This window comes from Phyllostomus hastatus, unplaced genomic scaffold (assembly GCF_019186645.2).
Source record: "Phyllostomus hastatus isolate PE091 unplaced genomic scaffold, TTU_PhHast_1.1 phas_contig_198, whole genome shotgun sequence".
In the NCBI taxonomy this organism is placed as follows: domain Eukaryota; kingdom Metazoa; phylum Chordata; class Mammalia; order Chiroptera; family Phyllostomidae; genus Phyllostomus; species Phyllostomus hastatus.
In genome coordinates, this window is record NW_025333715.1 from 1747501 (window position 1) to 1767100 (window position 19600).

The 19600-nt window shown below is 68.2% G+C and overlaps 1 protein-coding gene across 2 annotated transcripts in view; it reads left to right on the forward strand.

Moving 5' to 3' along the window:
* The first annotated feature begins 2960 nt into the window (after positions 1-2960).
* Positions 2961-19600, forward strand: part of CELSR1 (cadherin EGF LAG seven-pass G-type receptor 1) — a 90356-nt gene continuing 73716 nt past the window's right edge. For both annotated transcript variants that reach the window (XM_045834779.1, XM_045834780.1), the window contains exon 1: positions 2961-7056. In XM_045834779.1, coding sequence (XP_045690735.1) covers positions 3447-7056 — 3610 coding nt within the window. In that variant the 5' untranslated portion in view covers positions 2961-3446. The remainder of the gene's footprint in view (positions 7057-19600) is intronic.

Below are 19600 nucleotides of genomic sequence, written 5' to 3' on the forward strand. Positions count from 1 at the left end.
CGGCCCGAGCCCCCCGGCGGAAGGGCGCCCGCAGCGGCTGTTCGGAGCGGGCGCGGCGCTCGAAGAAACCCGCGGCTCTGCCTCGTTTGGGCCTCGGTTTTGTTTTTTTTTAAACACTCACTTGGTGCGAAACGCCCTGGAGGTGCGGGCGAAGCATAAACACCAATTACGGTTCAGCGGCCGGGGAGCGGTGGCAGCTGCTTTGGACGCGTGCCGGGCCCTTCCGGCCGGCGGCTCTCAGGGACCCGGGCGGAGCCGTTGCTGGGCTCCAAGCCCCTCGCCCCAGAGGTCGTAGCCCCTCGAGGTGGCCTGGGAGTCAGTGAGTGGGACAGTGAGTGGGGCTGCTTCTAGTCACCCCCAAGGGGAAGGGGCCGGTGGGCAGGATGCAGCCTCTCGGGTGGTGCTGGCCAGGCCAGCGCCCACCCTGCGGTCCTTCCTGACACCCCAGACCAGTGCCCGTGCCTTCTGGGCCTCAGTCCCCTGCCCCCCAGGGATGCCCTGGGTGGACAGGACCCCTGGTGGAGCCCAGGACCCCCATAGTCAGATGAAAGCACTGCCCCTGCCCGCCCACGAGCACGGCCACATGCGTGCGCCCCTGAACCCACAACTTCAGCCACGACCTTGGAGACAGTGATGACCTCCTGCTTGGTGACGAGGACACAACAGTCAAGCTTAGCCCTGGGAAGTCTGCCCCTGAGCCAGGCCCCTGCCAGCCTCATTAAGCAGATGACATCATCAGCCCCCCCCCCCCAACACGAGGAAGCGAGACTGTTGTCATGCCCAGTTAGAACAAGGAGGTAGGCCCCGGCCAAGGTCACACAACCAGTGAGTGGAGGAAGCGGACCTTGACCCCGGACGGCCCCGGCCACCGCAGGTTTGCGGTCACGGTTCTGCTGAAGCAACTGGACGGCCTGCTTCCGTGTCAGGGCGGCATCCCGCGCTGTAATCCCCGCACCCACATGGAACCCCGCACGCCCGCAGAATGGTGCCAGAGAAACACGCGCAGGGGTCAGTGTCGGGTCACGAAGCCGTCACTCTGCTGACCTTCAGGTCAGGACGTGGAGCAGCCCTGACCCCCAGCCCCCTCCGACCACGGGCGTGTCGTCTCCTTGCTGTGCTCGGCCTGTCCCCCTCCCCGTATTCTCCAAACGGGGGGGGGGGACTGCCTCCGCTGAAAGGCGGCGGCACCCACCGTCGGTTCCCGGCCTTTTGCCGGACACCCTGCCAGACAGCTCTGCCCCCGAGTCCCCTCCCAGCCCCTGGGACCAGGAAGTGGCTCAGGGCAGCCTCTGCAGGTACCTTCCCGCCCGCAGGTGTCTTGTTGCAGGAAAGCCTGCCCACACCCACCCTCTCCCACTGCGTCTGAATCTCCAACGCCAGCAAGTGTGGTGCCGCAGAGCCTTCTGTGTTTTTAAACCCAGCGCCCCCCCCCCACTTCAGGTCCTGTTGCAACACATGCACTCCCGGGGCTCTCCAGGTGGGCCCCCCGGGTCCCTTCGCCCTGGCCGGCCAGGGAGCTGTCCCCACAAGGCTCAGGCGGGGTCCTGGGGGCCTCCCTGGCCCTCACACCCCTGCCCTCTGACCCTCCCCAGGAAGAGGAAGGGCGGTCTGGGGAGGTCCTGGAGGGTCACAGTTGAGGGACGGACTTCTCCCTTCCGCCCCTCCCTCCAGGGCGCTGGCCAGTGGAAAGTCCCAGATTAAAAGCTCCCAAAGTCAGTCTACCTTCCAGGTCAACAGCAACGTCTTCCAGTCGTTGCTAATGGGAAGAAAACACTCCTGTGTGGTTTCAGCGCAGAGAGGTCGTTCTCAGCGACTCCCAGCGACACTGGTTGGGGTCATTTATTTGTTTGTCTGTTTGTGTCCAGCCGGGCTCCACACCCACCTGCGCTCAGCTGTGAAACGCTGCGGCCGGTGGAAAAGACCCGCACTAGCGACCAGCTGGAAACATCTCACGCCCCCCCCCATTTCTACCCACCCCGGGGCCTTCTCCGAAGGAGCGCCCCCACCCGCGCCGCCCCACCGCCCCCACGCCTGGCCCGGAATCAGTTCCAGCGCCCAGAGCTCCAGGGGGGCGGCGGGTGAGGGGATCCCCGCCGGGGAGGGCACGGTGCGGAAGGCCCGCTAGCTTTGCGCATTCCTCACCCTCAGGCTGGGCCCCGCGTGCGGCGGCGGCGCAGTTCCGAATCCCCCAGGCGGTCCCTGCGTCTCGGCCCCCGCCCCCGCCCCCGTCCCGGCGGTCTGGACCCTGGAGTAGCCGGAGGCTCCGGGCCGGCACGGCGGGTCCGCGGACGCTCCGGCCGGTGCACGTGCGGGGTCTGAGCTCGCCTCGGCCGACCCCGCTCCAAGGACCAATCGTCAGCGCGGAGTTTGTCTTCCCGTTAAAAGTGCTTCCAGCCAAGTGGGACCGGAATCCAGTTAGTGGCCTATTGGGTTTCAAAGCCCGAGTTTTCCCGGGGGGGGTGCCGCGGGGTGGGGGAGGCACTATAGCCTCCGGCCTTTTGCCGTGAAGCTGCAGACGCCCGCGGCGGCCGCCTCGGTCCTTAACGGGGTCGCGCGCTCAGCCCCCTCACCGGGACCTCGGTCCGGGATTCTCTTCCATCCCGGGGCCCACCCGTGCGGTGGAGGCGGGGCCAGCGGTCTCCGCGGAGCAGTTCTACCCGGGAGGGGTGCGGGGGCTTTCGGCCTAGCCCGGCCCCCGACCCACCGAGCCCCCGAGCCACCGCCCACTGGTAGCGGCCGCCGGGGCCCCGCGCCCCGCCTTTCCCGGCCCGGCCCCCTCGGCCCCGCCCCCCCGGGAGGCCGGGTAGGGAGGCCGCCAGGGAGTGGGTCCGGCCCCCCCTCCGCCCAGGCTGCGCCCCCGCGTCTCCATAGCGATCTCCCCGGCGCGCACCTCCGGGCCGGCTCCCCCCCCGGGCTGAACAATACTCGGCTGGGCCAGGGGCGGGGCCGGGCCGGGGGCGGGGAGAGCGCGGGCAGAGGGGGCGCGGGACCAGCGCACCGCCCAGGCAGCAGCCGGCCGCCGGGGTCTGAGCGGCGCGGAGCGACCCAGCCCGCTCCGGGAGCGCAGCCCCCGCCCTGCGCCGGACCCGCCCCGCTTCCCACGCCGCCCGGCCGAGCCCGCGCAGGAGCCACCTGGAGCCGCCTGCAGCCGCCGCCGCCACCGCAGGTTGATGCGCGGCGCCCTCCCGGGACGCGAGGAGGAGCCATCTTGAAACCAACTTATCAAACTTTCGCAAAGTGCTCTCGAAGTGGAAGCTGCGGGGGAGACCGGGAGCGCGGCCCCCGGTGTCCCCGCCGGGGCCCCCAGGGACGCAGGGCGCGGGCCGCCCCGAGGGTCGGGCGCCGGGCGCGCGGGAGCCGCCCCCCGGCCGCGCCGGGTGGATGAGGAGCCGCGCCGGGTGCATGGATTGTGCCCCGGCGCCCGGCTCGGGCTCGGGCTCCGGGCCATGGCGCCGCCGCCGCCGCCCGCGCTGCCCGCGCTGCTGCTCCTGGCTGCCGCCGCCGCCCTACCGGTGTTGGGGCTTCGGGTGGCTGCCTGGGAGCTGCGCGTGCCCGGCGGAGCCCGCGCCTTCGCCCTCGGTCCCGGCTGGACCTACGCGCTGGACGCCGCGCGCACCCCCGGGGCGCTACGAGAGCTGCTAGACGTGAGCCGAGACGGGCGGCTGGGTGGGCGTCGGCGCGGGCCGGGTGCGGGGCCCCGGAGCTGCGCGCGCCTTGGGGGTCGCCCGCTGCCGCTGCAGGTCCACCTGGCAGCGCGCGGCGCCCCGGCAGTGCTGAGCCTCCGCCTGCCGGCGCGCGCGCACGGCCCGGGGTGTGGCGCCCGGCTGCGGCCCGGACCGGCGAGCAGCGCGGAACTGCGCGCGAGGGCTGTGCTCGCGGCGCCCGGGCCTGGCGCGGCCCTCTGCTTCCCGGCCGCCACCGGCGCTGGAGCGGTTCTGCACTCGGCGCTGGCGGCCCTGACCACCTTCCCGGCCTGCAGCTGCCCGCTGCACCCCGGACGCCGCTGCTCGCGCCGCGCCGTCTGCCTGCCGCCCGGTGGCTCGGCCCGCCTGCGCCTGCTGTGTGCCCTGAGGCGCGGGGCCGGCGCCATCCGGGTGGAGCTGGAGTTAGAGGCGGCTTCGGGGACGCCCTCCCCGTCGCTGTCGCCGGGGCAGCCGTCGCCAACCGGGCCCCAGGCCGAGACCCAGGCGCGGGCGGCGAGGCGGGCCCGGCGGGGCGCGGGCGGCAGCGCCAGCCCGCAGTTCCCGCTGCCCAGCTACCAGGTGTCCGTGCCTGAGAACGAGCCGGCGGGCACCGCGGTCATCGAGCTGCGCGCGCACGACGCCGACGAGGGCGAGGCGGGGCGGCTGAGCTACCAGATGGAGGCGCTGTTCGACGAGCGCTCCAACGGCTTCTTCCGCATCGACGCCAGCACGGGCGCGGTGAGCACGGCCCGCCCGCTGGACCGCGAGACCAAGGACACGCACGTGCTCAAGGTGAGCGCCGTGGACCACGGCTTGCCGCGCCGCTCCGCCGCGACCTACCTCACTGTCACCGTCAGCGACACCAACGACCACAGCCCGGTGTTTGAGCAGTCAGAGTACCGGGAGCGCGTGCGCGAGAACCTGGAGGTGGGCTACGAGGTGCTGACCATCCGCGCCACCGACGGCGACGCGCCCTCCAACGCCAACATGCGCTACCGCCTGCTGGAGGGCTCCGGCGGCGTCTTCGAGATCGACGCGCGCTCGGGCGTGGTGCGCACCCGCGCCGCGGTGGACCGGGAGCAGGAAGCCGAGTTCCAGCTGCTGGTCGAGGCCAACGACCAGGGCCGCAACCCGGGCCCGCGCAGCGCCACGGCCACCGTGCACATCGTGGTGGAGGACGAGAACGACAACTACCCCCAGTTCAGCGAGAAGCGGTACGTGGTCCGCGTGCCCGAGGACGTGGCGGTGAACACGCCCGTGCTGCGCGTGCAGGCCACGGACCGGGACCAGGGCCAGAACGCGGCCGTGCACTACAGCATCGTCAGCGGGAACCTGAAGGGCCAGTTCTACCTGCACGCGCTGAGCGGGAGCCTGGACGTGATCAACCCGCTGGACTTCGAGGCCATCCGCGAGTACACGCTGCGCGTCAAGGCCCAGGACGGGGGCCGGCCGCCGCTCATCAACGCCTCGGGGCTGGTGGCGGTGCAGGTGCTGGACGTCAACGACAACGCCCCGATCTTCGTGAGCAGCCCCTTCCAGGCGGCCGTGCTGGAGAACGTGCCCCTGGGCCACTCCGTGCTGCACATTCAGGCGGTGGACGCGGACGCCGGCGAGAACGCGCGGCTCCGCTATCGCCTGGTGGACACGGCCTCCGCCTCCGCGGGGGGCGGGGGCGGCGGGGCCCAGGAGCCCGCCTCCGCGGCCGCCGAGTTCCCCTTCCAGATCCACAACAGCTCGGGCTGGATCACCGTGTGCGCGGAGCTGGACCGCGAGGCGGTGGAGCACTACAGCTTCGGGGTGGAGGCGGTGGACCACGGCTCGCCGCCCATGAGCTCCTCCGCCAGCGTGTCCATCACGGTGCTGGACGTGAACGACAACGACCCCGCGTTCACGCAGCCCACGTACGAGCTGCGCCTGAACGAGGACGCCGCGGTGGGCAGCAGCGTGCTGACGCTGCGGGCCCGCGACCGCGATGCCAACAGCGTCATCACCTACCAGCTCACGGGCGGCAACACCCGCAACCGCTTCGCGCTCAGCAGCCAGAGCGGCGGCGGCCTCATCACGCTGGCGCTGCCGCTGGACTACAAGCAGGAGCGGCAGTACGTGCTGGCGGTGACCGCCTCGGACGGCACGCGCTCGCACACGGCGCAGGTCTTCATCAACGTCACCGACGCCAACACCCACCGGCCCGTCTTCCAGAGCTCCCACTACACGGTGAGCGTCAGCGAGGACCGGCCCGTGGGCACCTCCATCGCCACCATCGTCGCCACCGACGAGGACACCGGCGAGAACGCACGCATCACCTACGTGCTGGAGGACCCCGTGCCGCAGTTCCGCATCGACCCCGACGGCGGCACGGTCTACACCACCACGGAGCTGGACTACGAGGACCAGGCCGCCTACACGCTGGCCATCACGGCGCGGGACAACGGCATCCCGCAGAAGTCGGACACCACCTCCCTGGAGATCCTCGTCCTGGACGCCAACGACAACGTGCCCCGCTTCCTGCGGGACTTCTACCAGGGCTCGGTCTTCGAGGACGCCCCGCCGTCCACCAGCGTCCTCCAGGTCTCGGCCACGGACCGGGACTCGGGCCCCAACGGCCGCCTGCTGTACACCTTCCAGGGCGGGGACGACGGCGATGGGGACTTCTACATCGAGCCCACGTCGGGCGTGATCCGCACCCAGCGCCGGCTGGACCGCGAGAACGTGGCCGTGTACAGCCTGCGGGTCCTGGCGGTGGACCGGGGGAGCCCGGCGCCCCTCAGCGCCTCCGTGGAGGTCCAGGTGACGGTGTTGGACATCAACGACAACCCGCCGGTGTTCGAGAGGGACGAGCTGGAGCTGTTTGTGGAGGAGAACAGCCCCGTGGGGGCCGTGGTGGCGAGGGTCCGGGCCAAGGACCCGGACGAGGGCCCCAACGCCCAGATCATGTACCAGATCGTGGAGGGCAACGTGCCCGAGGTCTTCCAGCTGGACCTGCTGAGCGGGGACCTGCGCGCCCTGGTCGAGCTGGACTTCGAGGCGCAGCGGGAGTTCGTGCTGGTGGTGCAGGCCACCTCGGCGCCCCTGGTGAGCCGGGCCACGGTGCGCGTCCGCCTCCTGGACCAAAACGACAACCCGCCGGTGCTGCCGGACTTCCAGATCCTCTTCAACCACTACGTCACCAACAAGTCCAACAGCTTCCCCACCGGCGTCATCGGCCGCATCCCGGCCCACGACCCCGACCTCTCCGACAGCCTCAACTACACCTTCCTGCAGGGCAACGAGCTGCAGCTGCTGCTGCTGGACGCGGCCACGGGCGAGCTGCAGCTCAGCCGGGACCTGGACAACAACCGGCCGCTGGAGGCGCTCATGGAGGTGTCTGTCTCTGGTGAGTGGCCCTGGGGGCTCCCGCGGAGCCGCCCGGGAGCTGCGGGGACCTGCTGGGGGCCTGCCTGGCGTGCCGGGGCACATCCGGGCAGGGCCCAGGTAGCACTTCGGGGATTTGTGAGAGGTAACACCCCTGGCTGGGAGCGGGGAGCGGGAAGGAGGGGGCTCCCCACCCCCGCCGAGGGAGTGGGAGGGAGTGGGAGGGACACGGCGCTGCTTCCCTCAGCACTTTTTCTGGGAGCAGGCCCGGGCTTCTTCAAGTTCAAGACCGGGGCTTCTTGGTGCTTTTTCCCCGGCTGGCCGTGGCTGCCGCGCTGTGCTATTAAAACCCGGTCTTGGGGTTTTCTGAGTCATCTGGTTTGCTTGAGGATGCTTTGCAGTCAGCCACACACCTGTCTGGAAAGATCAAAGGTCACTGCCCATCCCATGTGCCAATTAGTTTTCGGGTGGGACGGCTGGAAATTGCCGGCTGGGTCCCTGAGTCACCCTGTAATGTGGCTGCAGCCCGTCCGTCGGTGTCTCTTGCCTGTCTCCTCCAGATAATGACAGCCGGGGGTGTGCGCTCCGCGTGGGAGCGCCGTGGAAAGCAGAGCCATGTTTGGTCTCGGTTTCTGCCCCGGACACGGGCTCCTCACCCGGGTGGGACGCAGAGGCCCGCCCAGGTCGCTGGCGGAGCCCCGGCGGGCGCCCCACTGGGGCTGGACAGGAGCGGAGAGGGAGGCAGTTCCGCCCCAGCCAGCCGAGTGCTTGGCAGCAGAGTTGGTCCCCGTGTGCCGTGCGGGGCCTGTGGGGCTGGGGACAGGGAGACAAACCTGGGTGTGGGGTTAGGGACACACGGAAGAGGAAGGATTTGGCAAGGCGGGGGTTGGGGAACAATAAAGGGACCCCTGGCGACTCCTCCGGGGGGACCCACCTGAGGGTGTAATCGGCTGGTGTGGACAGGTACCTCAATTATCACCAAAAAAGGCTGGGTCCGTGGGTTGAGTCAACGTTTCACGTTAATTGTTTAAACAATAGATTATTAGGATACGCTATCACCGTGGGAGCCCCGGAAGAACTGAAATGTTTATTTTCTGGCTTACTGTGTTTCTGCACTTGGCTGTCATTCTTTACGTACGAGGGTGGTTAGCAAACAGGTTCTGGTTGTTTGCTGGTGAGATCGGGAACTTGCGGTCCCGTGCTAAAGTGACGCAACACCTCAGCTCAGAGCCCGGCCGTTGGGCCTCTCTGCGGACGGCCGCTCCGGGTTTTAAGGTTGTGGTTGTGCGTGCAGGACACGGAATGGCCCCTCAGGGGGAATTGTGAACCAGGGTCGTGGCTACTCTGAGCAGGGACACGACTTTCTTTAAAACGTCTCTTTCCTAAATTCCATTTGCGTGTTCTTATTATTTTATCTGCTAGATAAAGCGGAGTGGGGACTTTCGCCTGCATAAACGCCACTTGGCAGGGCCGCAGGGTGTTGATTTTGCAAGGGGTGCGGAGCTTTCGTGGGAGCCGCTGCCTGCCAGGATCAGGGATGTTTTGGGTCGGCAGCATCCGGAATGTGGGCCCCCTGTGTTGGCCGGATAACAGGGTTTAGGGGGGATTTCATTCAAAAGAGGATCGTTGCCGAGGGCCGCCTCGCCTACCGGGGGGTCCGTGGTCTGGACCGCGGTGCAGGGCGGGTGGGGGAGTCCACGGACGCTGCGGCGATTGTCCCCGGGATCCTGTTCTGGGCTCGGACTCCTGTGGGACACCCCCTGGTCCGACCAGGTGCTGGGGCTCACGGGCTGCCCCCCCCCGCCCCAGGTCATGGTGATGACCTCTCGCTGGGTGTCCAGAGTTCCCCACGATCTGCATGTACTCTGTCACTCGGCGTCCTGGGTCCTGGGAGGCTGCTAAGTGGGGTTCGGCTGCGGCCTGTGTCGCCGAGGAGAAAAGGGAGGCTCAGGGGTGCTGGCTGCCTCCTCGGCCCCCACAGCCAGGGTGCGGGAGGGCCAGGTATCGACCTGTGTGACCCAGACGGAGCAAGCCCACCCCTCCTACTCCCCTCGCTTCCCCGGGTCGGCGTGCTTGAGAAACGAGTTGCTGAGCTGCCCCGTGTCCTGGGTGGACCCTGCCTCTGGTTTCAGGCAGGCGCCTGTGGGTGCTCTGTGGGACCCTCGGGCTGCTTGACTCGGCTCTCGCCCTGCGAGGAAGCGAGCCGCCCTGCACTGCGAAGTCTGCAGTTCCGACAGCAGAGCGCTGTGTGGGAAGGAGACAAAGCGAAGGGATCGCCCCCTGAGTAATTACCGGAGCCGCTTCGTAGGTTTTATTGGGGAGCCGTGTGTGGAGAGCTGTTGTTTCAAACCCAAACGCTTCCCGTTTACAGCCGTGCCCTAAAGCCTCTGATGCAGTCTGGCCGCCCCGGGGGCGCCGCCCCAGCAGCCCAGGCTGGGTTTTGTGGGCCCCCTGCCAGGAAGGGCAGCGAGCCTCCAGCCAGGCGCCTGCTGGGAAGGGGCCTCTGCGGGGCGGGGCCTCTGCGGGGCGGGGCCTCTGCGGGGCGGGGCCTCGGATGGCGGTCCTGTCCTTCCCTGGGGGCGGGGCTTCAGCAGTCACGCCCACTGCGAGTAGGCGGTGTGGACGGTTCTCTGTAGCGAACCAAGGGCACAGCGCTATCTGAAACATTTTTGCATTCCGGATCTAGTCGAATTCAAATAGCTGCCATTTTGGGGTGGCAGCCAGCACACACAAGATGTTTCCTTTCCACGCGATGGTGTTTGAATGACATTTAACATTCTGGGGTGGGGACTTCTTACCGTAAATGTTTAGGAAAGCTGTGTCTGCGTCTGCCAAGGCACCCGGCGGGGCAGCCGAGCGCGCAGTGCTGTCGGCGGAGTCTCTAGGTGTCGGCGTTTGGGTAGCAGCGACGTTTCTGATCCAGCCTGATCCAGCCTGCCGTGTGCGTGCGCGCCTGCGGGGGTGGGGTCTGAGGTCGTGCGCGGCGGAACGTGCCATCCGGTCGCTGCTGGCCTTGCGGTGGTGGGTGCGGCGGACCCGCGGACGTGGGGAACGGAGCGTTTGTGGGGTAAACGTGGTGGGTGGGCGAGTCGTTCAGACACGCCAGGAAATACTGAAACGGTGAAGTAGGCTTAGCTCACCGTTTTTGCCGTTTACTTTGGTGGAAAGAACGTGGGTTAACGTCGCCCGGGCCGGATAAAGCCTTAGAAAGGATTTGCCTGGTTAAATACAGGATGTCGTCGGGGCTCGTCCGTGGGTGGCTGCAAACAAGGAGGCAGGAGACGGCGGTTGTGCCGGGCAGCGACCAGGCACGCCGCGTTCCGTTCGCTTCTGCCTCTGGCGGCGGCCTGAGCCCCCAGCGGCCGTGCAGCGGGACTCTCCCGGGCCTCGGATTAGGTATTGGGGCAGCTAGTTACCTGCCTACGGGCTTCGATGACTCTGGGGAGAGTCGCTAACATACTTTAGAAATGCTTTAAAGCAGTGTCTGTTCGTGTGCTGAACACCTACTGTGTGCCAGGCCTACTGTGTGTGAGTCCCTGGAGAGCCCTCGTGGAGGTTGGGTGGAGACTGAAAATGGATAAATGCGTCCCTGGCAGGGGGAACCTGGGAGGCTGGCTGGAGGGTCTGGGGTAGGGGGTTGGCGAAGCTGGCGCCGCTGACAGGGAGGGGAGGGCCTGGCGGGGCTCAGGCGCTGCGGGCTAGGGGGGACGGAGGGGCGCTGTGAGGTTAGATGGTCAGATGTGGATGTGATGTTAGTGTCCGCATCTGAGATGGGGGCCCTGAAGGGGTCGCCAGTGGCAGTCAGGGACCCTGAGGACAGATGGGATTTGGGTCAGCCAAGGGGTGGCTCTTGGTGGCCTTTGTGACAGCCAGAGTGCTGGGGGCTCGGGAGCCCGCTGGACGAGCAGGGGGCGGGGCGCTGGGGGCGCGCGAGGTCAGAAGGGAGGCGGGATGGTGGTGGAGACGCGGGAGCCAGCAGTGACCTGGGCCGAGGTGGCGGCGAAGAGGGGTTGGCCTGTTAACGGTGCACAGCCGTGCCAGCCCGTCCTGGACTCTGCCCGCCCGTGCAGGGGCACGCCCAGTGGGCACGGACACCTTTCAGGGTCGCTGGGTGTGGAAGCCACGTCGTCTCAGTGGTGACCGTGAGGCTGTGCGGCCACGCTGAGTGTGGACGGGCTGCAGGATGGGGGTGGGGCGGGTGGCGACCACTTCCTGTTGGGTTACCGGGCCGGGGCCAAGGCCACCGGCTGGCAGGTGACCTGAGGCCTCCACCTGGCCTCACCTACCAACTAGGGTGACAATTGTTTAAAATCCAGGAAGGGCCCCAGGCACCTGAGCCCCCTGAAAGAGGGTAGGTTGCTGAGGTCACACCTGGGAAAGTGACACATTGTTGGCAGGGTCTGGCGCCGTGGTTGACAGCCCGCGCCGGTCTGGGCTGCTCACACGCCTGCCCGCGGAGGAGCCGGCAGGTGGGATGGCGGGTGCCAGGCCTTGGCTGCAGCGCCCGGGCCCGGGGGCCTGTGGGGTGCACGCAGGCCACGGCTGCCACCCTGCCGGCACTCGAAGTGAGCAGGGCAGGTGCTGTCGTGCAGGGCGGGACATGTGGAAAATATTCCCGGGTTTGGCGTGATTCCTTTCAGCTTGCAGCCTTGGGGGAAATAGTTTTCTGGTTTCTCTTCTTGTCTTGTAACCCGAACATGTAGGCTCCTAGGAAAGTGCTAGAATCAGATTCCTGGGGGTGGGGGCGGGGTGGGGAGTCCATGGGCCTCTTGCATCCTGTGTGTTGGTTTCGGACCGGGGCTGGGGGTCCTGAGGAGACGCCGGAGGGACGGGGTCCCAGCTGTGCAGGTCAGGGAGGCCACCTTGTATTTGTGGGGGGTGCTGGGGGCACCCCTCTGCTCTCTCCTGTGGCACACAGTAGGTGCTCGGCCAGCACCCGTGGGTTATTTATGGAACGAGCTGAAAGGGTCCCGGCCAGGGTCCACCTGCGGGGCCCACGGGCGGCTCTGCTGCCCTCCCTTGGGGACCGGGGGGCGGTCAGCGCAGCAGACAGGATGCCTCCGGCCGCCCCGTGAGTCCGCCCGTGCGTTGCGGCAGGGGATCGGCCCTGGGCGAGGGGAATGGGTGTTTCTCAGGAGGACTGCAGCGGCGGAACCCCCTGCTTTTGCTCCAGTTGGAACTGGTGGGCGCTGGGGGGGGGGTGAGCGCCCCACTTTCCACGTGCACACTCCCACCCCGGGGAGCCCAGCGCCGGCTGTGCCAGCTCGACCCCGCCCGTGGGTGTCCGTTCTCCCGATGGCCTGGGCAAGGCCGTGGGTCCTTTCTTAAATACACGGTCACACACGGACATCCATGCAGACGCACATGTATGCACACAGGTGGGCCCACGCACACACACGCACACAGACACACACAGTCTAAACAGCTCCTCCGGCCTCACTGCGGGGCGGCAGCTGGTCCCGGCGCAGGGGAGCCTGTTGTCACAGCAGCACCAGGCACAGGGTCGTGTCCCGGGGACAGAAGCTCCGTGTGGGCGACCACGTTGCCCGGCGCAGGAGGGCCGAGGGGCCGTGTGCATCGCGCCAGGTTCCGTGGGAGCGCCCAGCTGCCTGCCTTGTCCACGCCCGGTGAGCAGGGGCGGCCACGCCGCAGGATGGGGGAGGGGGGCCCTGCGGAGCGTCCCCCAGTCTCTGCAGGGCCGCCCGTGGTGGAGTTGTGTTACAGGAGACCGAGGAATGCAGGACCGGTGTGCACCAGGTGCAGGGAGGGACCAGGTGTGCGGCAGGCAGGCACTGGCGGGGGCCCACGCAGAGCGGTTGGCTGACGTGCGCCTGAGGGGCTCCCCAGCTCCGCACGGGTTTCTTTGAGTGGGGGCCACCTGCCTGCCTCCCTCCTTCCCTCCCTCCCTCCTCCTCCCTCCAGCAACTCATCAATCAACGTCTTTCTTTTTTTTTGAACGGTCTGTTTTCATTGTGAGTTCTGTATCTCTTTTTAATCTTTTAAGGATTTTATTTTTAGAGAGAGAGAAAGGGAGGGAGAAAGAGGGAGAGAAACACCTATACGTGAGAGAAACACTGATTGGTTGCCTCTCACACGCCCCGCACTGGGGACCTGGCGAGGAGTCGAACCGGCGGCCTTCGGTTCACAGGCCGGCGCTCAGTCCACTGAGCCACACCAGCCAGGGCTCTCTTTTTAGGATTTTAAACACGTCTGATCTAAACGATGCTGGGTTGAGGTAAGCTAACTCGAGTACAGCCATGAGCGGCGTTAGCGTTTGGAGATAAGGAGTCTCTCCCGGGGCAATAAACGTTGATCCGTGAGCTGGTGGTGATGCACCATCTTCTCAGAGCAAAGTGGTGTCGGCCGTCGGTGGAGATGGCCGCCACGGCCGCTGTCCCAGCGGCTGCCCCTTACCGCGCCACGGTGCGCCTCTGGTGTGGAGGGAACACGAGTGTGCGCTGGCTGGGACGCCTGCTCACACCCGCCTGAGCCGATATGGCTGATGCTGGTCAGGGCGGCCGCTCAGGGCTGGCCGTGGCCCAGGCCCCTGCCCGGCCTCCCCTGTACATTCTGTTGGTGGAGGATCAGAAAAGTAGAGAGCCAGCCCCGGGCTCTGGCTGTGTGACCCGGGAACCCTTTTTCTTGCCGTGTCCCTTGCAGGTGCTGAGTAGTGGTCTCTGTCCCCTGAGTTAGCTGGGTGTGGCCCGGGATGAAGCCCCCCATTGGTCGTCCCCAGGGCTCCTCCCTCCCTAACCACCGAGGAAATGCCAGTGGCATTGTGGCTGGGTGGGCGTGCCCCCGCCTGCAGGGGTCCCTCAGGACAGAGGGGCTGGGCCGTGCATGCGGGGGGCCGAGGCGGGTGCTGAGCTGAGGGCACGCCCTGCGGGGGGCCTCCCTGCCTGGAGGCCCGGGGGTGCGGCTGTGGGCGCCGCCCCTCCAACGCCGCCGTCTCTGGTGAGCGTGGAAAACTCTGGTGTGCTGCTGAGAGCACCCCCACCCCCGTCAGCCCTCAAAGAAGAGAGGATGGAAAATATTCAGGCCTGTTGTTGAGAGAGATTTCCCGTGCATCCGGCACGTGGCCGCCGGAGGTCAGGGGTGCGTGTGTGTTTGGGCCGGACAGGAAGGCCGGGGCCCTGGGCGACGGATGATGTGTTTGTGTGAGCGCCGTGCACTGTGGGACGGAGGTGCCTGGGGGCCCCCGGGACCGGGGCTGGGCGGGGCCCCGAGGGACGCCGGCACCGCTGTTGGACAGCACCTCTTACTGCGAAACAGAAAATGATGACCACCACGGGGGTCTGCTCCCAGGGACACCCGGGCGGGGGCCCCCGAGCAGGAAGCCAGGGGCCGCGGGGCCTGCCGGCCGAGGAGCCCGTGGCGTTTGCAGTGGGAATCCTGTTTTCCCTCCTCTTGTTTCTGCCGCTCGCCCGCCCGGCCTTGTTCGGACCCAAAGCAAACGTGGGACCGTGTGAAAATGACCAGCTCCTTCGGGGCCAAACTTGGACCTGGTGGCACCTTCCTCTGCAGCCGGGGAAACTGAGGCAGGGGCCTGGGGCGGGGCTTTTGACCCTCTGTGCACGGACCCACCAGGCGAGGGCTCCCCCGGGCCGGGACACTCGGTTCTCCTTTCCCGGAACCCAAGCGTGTTAAATCATTCGCTTTCCTGCGGTTCGGTTTTTGAGATCGTTCTGCGGACTCTGGGTCAGCAGTTGCCGTCCCCCGGGGCGCGGGGGGGGGGGCCCCCCTGACACCATCTGGGAGGGAGGCTTTGGCACCTCCAGCAAGTGGCCCGGGTCGCCCAGGTCCGCTGCCTGGATGACTCCTGACAGCCGTCTCGTGTGTGTGCGTGTGCGCGTGTGCGTGCGTGTGTGTGCACGTGTGCGTGCCACAGTTCCCGGGACGTCAGGGCCACCACGCCCGCCACGTTAAAGTGGACAGTCAGCCATCGCGGCTCTCACTTTCCGGGCTGTTTTCATCACTCCAAGATGGTGTCTTTTTTTTACATTTCAAAATCGGACAGTGTTTTCCAAACTGAATATTCACGATCGTCTTTTGTTTTATTGGTCTTTTATGGTATCGGTACTTCGATCGAGATTCAGCTGTGCTGACGGGTCGGGCCGGGCTGCAGCTGCTCGCAGAGTGGAGGCTGACTGTGTGCTGGGGGCCGGGCCGCAGCCCTGACCGCAGCCCTGACCGCACCGGCCCCTGGCGGCCGGGCCTGGCTGTGCCGCTGGGTCACCCGGGACCCCTCCCTCGGGGCCTTGCTCTGGGGCTGCGCGCCGGGCGTCAGAGGGAGACTCGCCCTGCTGCTCCCGCTGCCCCCGGGTGTTCCATGTCCCCCCCGCCCCCGCCCTTGTCAGCCCTGCTCCTCCCTCCCGGTGTCCCCACACCTCCTCCCGGTCAAGGCCTCGGGCTGCCCAGAGCTGCCCGGTGGGTGAGCTCTGGCACCCACGGAGCCCCAGTGCCTGGCGGTCCCTGGACCCCCCGGAGGCGCTGGGAGAGGCCAGTGCGGGCAGGTGTTTCCGGACGGGGGGGGAGGGCTCGGGGGTTCCCACAGGAGAGCCTCACCCTCCGAGGCATCCTCTCTACCCGCTGCTTCTAAATAGTGAGTTTCACTCACCAGCTGGACCGGTTGGTCGGTCCATCCGGGAGACGGACGCCTCTGTGGGCGCCTCGGGCAGTGGCGGCAAGGGCTTGGGCTCAGGCACCGGGCCTGGGGGCGCTGAGAGGCGGTTGGCTCCCGCGGGGGGCCTCGGTCTCTGCCTCAGTTTCCTCTGCACTGTCGGGACAGGCGATGTCACCTTCTCTGGGCTGTCCGTGCCACCAGGGGTCGGGCCGGGTCAGCGGGCCAGGGCACCCCTTCAGCACAGAGCTGTCCTCACGGGCATCGAGGGTCTGAAGCAGACCCATTGCGTTGGATGCCCGGGGTTGGCCGGGGGGAGGGTCCTGCCGGCCACCCTGGGGCAGCCTTGGCCTTGAGGACGTGCACAGGCCAGACCGCAGTGTTCAGGGAGCCCAGAGCCCCCCCCCCCGCCCATCGGGTCGGGGGTGTGGCCGCATCCCCCCCTTCTGAAGGCAACTCAGACGTGGCCGGTGGAGGTTTCGGCGGCCACCAGACGGAAGGGCTGCAGGGCCGGCAGGCCCGGGCGGGCAGTGCGGGCGCGGCGGGCGCCCCGAGCGCCCCGGGGCCCTTCCTGCAGGGACCCGCCTGCTGTGCGTACGTGGGGGTGACTCAGGCGGCGCCCTGGCCGCTGGGTCCTGGAGGCGCTTTGCGGAGCTGGGAGCTCTGGGCTCCTCGGGCGGCTCCGTCGGCGGCCGGAGCGACTCTCTAGACCCTGAGCTGCTCTTGATGCTGGGGGTCCTGGGACCGGGGGCAGGGGGCGCACGGGGCTGGGGCGGGGGGAGTGCGGGTTGGAGCCAGGTGTCCCCAGGGCACATCCCCCCGGGCCTGGTTCTGCTGCCCGCAGCCTGGGAGGCTGGGTCTCGGGCCGAGGGTGGGTCAGGCGTGGACTGGAGCTGGGCCTGCCGGCTTTGCCCGATGGGACCCGAGGGGCCTAGTTCGACGTCGGGCTTCAGTGTCACAGGCCGGCAGCGCAGGCAGGTGTGGTATCAACAGTGCCGCTCAGGGCCCCATCACCCAGCAGTGTCACTCCTCGGCCCTCCGCACTGTCCTCTCGGGGAGAGCCCCCGGCGTGCGTGGGGGCCCAGCCGGGCGGGGAAGACCCGCGGTCCAGGTCAGAGTCAAGTCCGTTCTCAAGGACACGTCCCAGGGCTGGGAGGTGAGGGCGCCGCCGCCGTGACACGTGAAGAGCTGGGACGAACGGCGGACAGGACAGGCCCTGTCTTCGTCACCCTCGGGCAGTGCCTCTGAGCTGCCCCGTGGGCTGAGCCCCTGGGGCCGCCTCCCAGCCAGCACCCACTGGGGGCGCTCTGTGCAGAGGGCCCGGCCCAGGGACGGAAGGACAGCCCGGACAGAAGGGTGCTCGCCTCGGGGGCGGGGGACGGCACCCCCAGGCGGCGACTCCTCGTGGGGGCGGGGTCTCAGGGCCGCCAGCTGCTCTTTGCCCCCGAGTCCGGGCAGGGGATGTCACTCCACGTCCTCCAACAGGACCCGAGTGCGCGGGTCGCCTGCGCTTCCTCGTGGGTGTTTTGGGGTCACCGCCCCGGACCCGGGTGCGGACAAGGATGAGGGCGACCCGGCGTCCTCGAAAAGCCTCACTCTGCAGCCCACGGCACGGCGGGGGTGGGGGTTCCTGAGCGTCCACTTCCACCTCCTGTGGACGCACGGACTGTCTGGCCTACAGTGACCGCAGCCTCGGCTCCCCTCGGGCTGGCCACTTCGTGGAGAGAAAGTCAGCGGTCAGACACGCCCCCGAGGGCCTCCTGCCTTCCGGCGGTCACTGCGCAGCGCTGGGTCCCCGGCGGCCCCGCTCGGGTCCCCTGGGGCCCTGGTCGGAGAGTGCGGGGTTGAGCGGCAGCTGTGGTGGTGGAGACAGCCAGGTGTGGTCCCACCGGGGAGGTCCCCCACTGCTGTGGGGCTTCCTGGGCACCCACGGGTTTGGGAAGGGTCCACCCCAGGGCTGTGGGATGGCTGGACACACGACACCCCACTGAGGGCAGGGGAGGCGGACGTGCAGAGCCACGCGCTGCCGCCCACAGGAGCTCCGTGTCACCAGGGCCCGCGGCAGGCAGACCTCGCGGTGACAAGGGGGGGGGCCTGGTGTGTGCTGTCTGAGGCCGAATCCTGCTGGGCGTTCCCTTTAGGGGTTCCGCGGGTGCACCTGTGCGCCTCAGTTTCCCCACCTGGGAGTCCGGCGCGACTGTCACTTCTCCAGACAGAAGCCCTGGAGGATGGAACACTTGCCACGGGACTGAGAAGTGGGGCTGCCGTTGTTACCGCTGTTACCGGCGTGGCCCCTGGGGCCTGGGCTCGGGGGCCAGGCCTGTGCCGGCCCAGGGACCTCGGGACGGAAGTGACTGGTGCTTCCCGAGGCGGCAGGGGATGGGGGGGGCCCGCAGCGGAGCGGAACTGGCTGACGCCGGGAGGAAGACGAGCGGAACCGTCACTCCACAGTCACTCGGCCTGACCAGGACTCGGGGACGCCCCTGCCGGGTGCCTGGGCCGAGGCGGGAGAGGGGGCGGGCGGGCGTGTCTGGCCAGTGGGAGAGGCCGGTGGGGCGGCGGCACCGGGGGCTGCTGGATGGATGCTGGGGGGGGGCCCACGTCAGCGAGACAGGGAGCCGGCCCGTCGCTGCCGCCGCCCCGCCCTGGGAGGTGCCCTCACCGGCCGCCCGCCACTGGCCCTGCCCCTCAGCCTCACCAGCCCGCCCCCAGGCCCCATGATGCCTTGCTCACGCTAGAAAGGTCTGGCAAGAGGGAGAAGCGTCCAGGAGAAAGCAGGAAATCCCCCCCAAACCCCAGGCCCAGAGACGGTCCCATTCCCCTCATGGTCCCAGAGGAAGGAGGCTTCCCTGCTCCCTGAGTGGTAGCCGGGGACGCCTCCCTGCCTGGGGACCCCTCCCTGCCTGGGGACCTTGCTCCCTCCTGGCTGGAGGCCGGTTGCCATGGCGATGGGCACTCCCTCAGCTTTCGGAGGCAGCTCAGGGGCACTTGCCCTGAAGAGCCGCCCCTTTGTCCGGGGACAATGGGGTCCTTGGGCTCACTTTAATTACCTTGGGGGGGGAGCCCCCGGGAAGGGGGCGCTGCCGTCTCTGCGGGGGGAGCCTTGTGTCCCGGAACACGGACGCTCGGATCCCCCACTTTTAAAGCACCATACCGCACACCGGGAGACATTTACGACTTCAGCTTTCCGGGCCCGAGAGAGAGAGAGAGAGAGAGAGAGAGAGAGAGAGAGAGAGAGAGAGAGAGACCGAGGCCTGCCGCCCACCTGGAGGGCCGTCCTCTCCCCGGGCGCGCAGGGCCCAGAGCCGGTGTCGAGGAGTGGAGGAGCCCACCACTGTGGCCCTGGCTCCTGAGGCCCCGGAGTGGGCATCGGGGCTGTGAGGGGGCTCGGGCGGGCAGGCCCTCTGGGTCCTCCCTGTCCGCACCGACTCCCTGAGTGCCGGCTCGCGTTGGCCGCTGTCCCCAGGGGTGCCTTGATGGGCCCCTTCCCCAGCAGGAGGGCGTCCCTTTCTCAGAGGGCTCTCCGCGAGCTGGCTCCCAGAGGCCAGCAGCGAAGGGTGGTGAGGGCCGCTGTGCACGTCCAGGAGAAGGTGCATCCTGGGCTCCCCCCGCTGCAGGCCCCAACGGGGCTGCACCTGCTCGTCCCATCCCTGTGCCGTCTGAGAGCCTGGCTGTGCCTGGGGGCCGTCTGCACCCAGCTGTGTCCTGAGCAGGACCCCGGGACCCTGCTGAGTGACCAGGACTGGAGGGAGGGGCAGGCGGGGGGGGGGCGGGGACGACACTCAGGAGCCGCAGGGCATGACGACTCCTCTCAGAGCAGAGCGGACTCGGGGCCCAGTGCTGTCCTGCCCGGGCTGGGAACCAAACCCGAAGGCCCATGGAGTTCCAGAACCTTCCCGAGACGCGGAGGGCGTGGTCACAGCCCTAGAGTCGCGCAGGGGGCAGG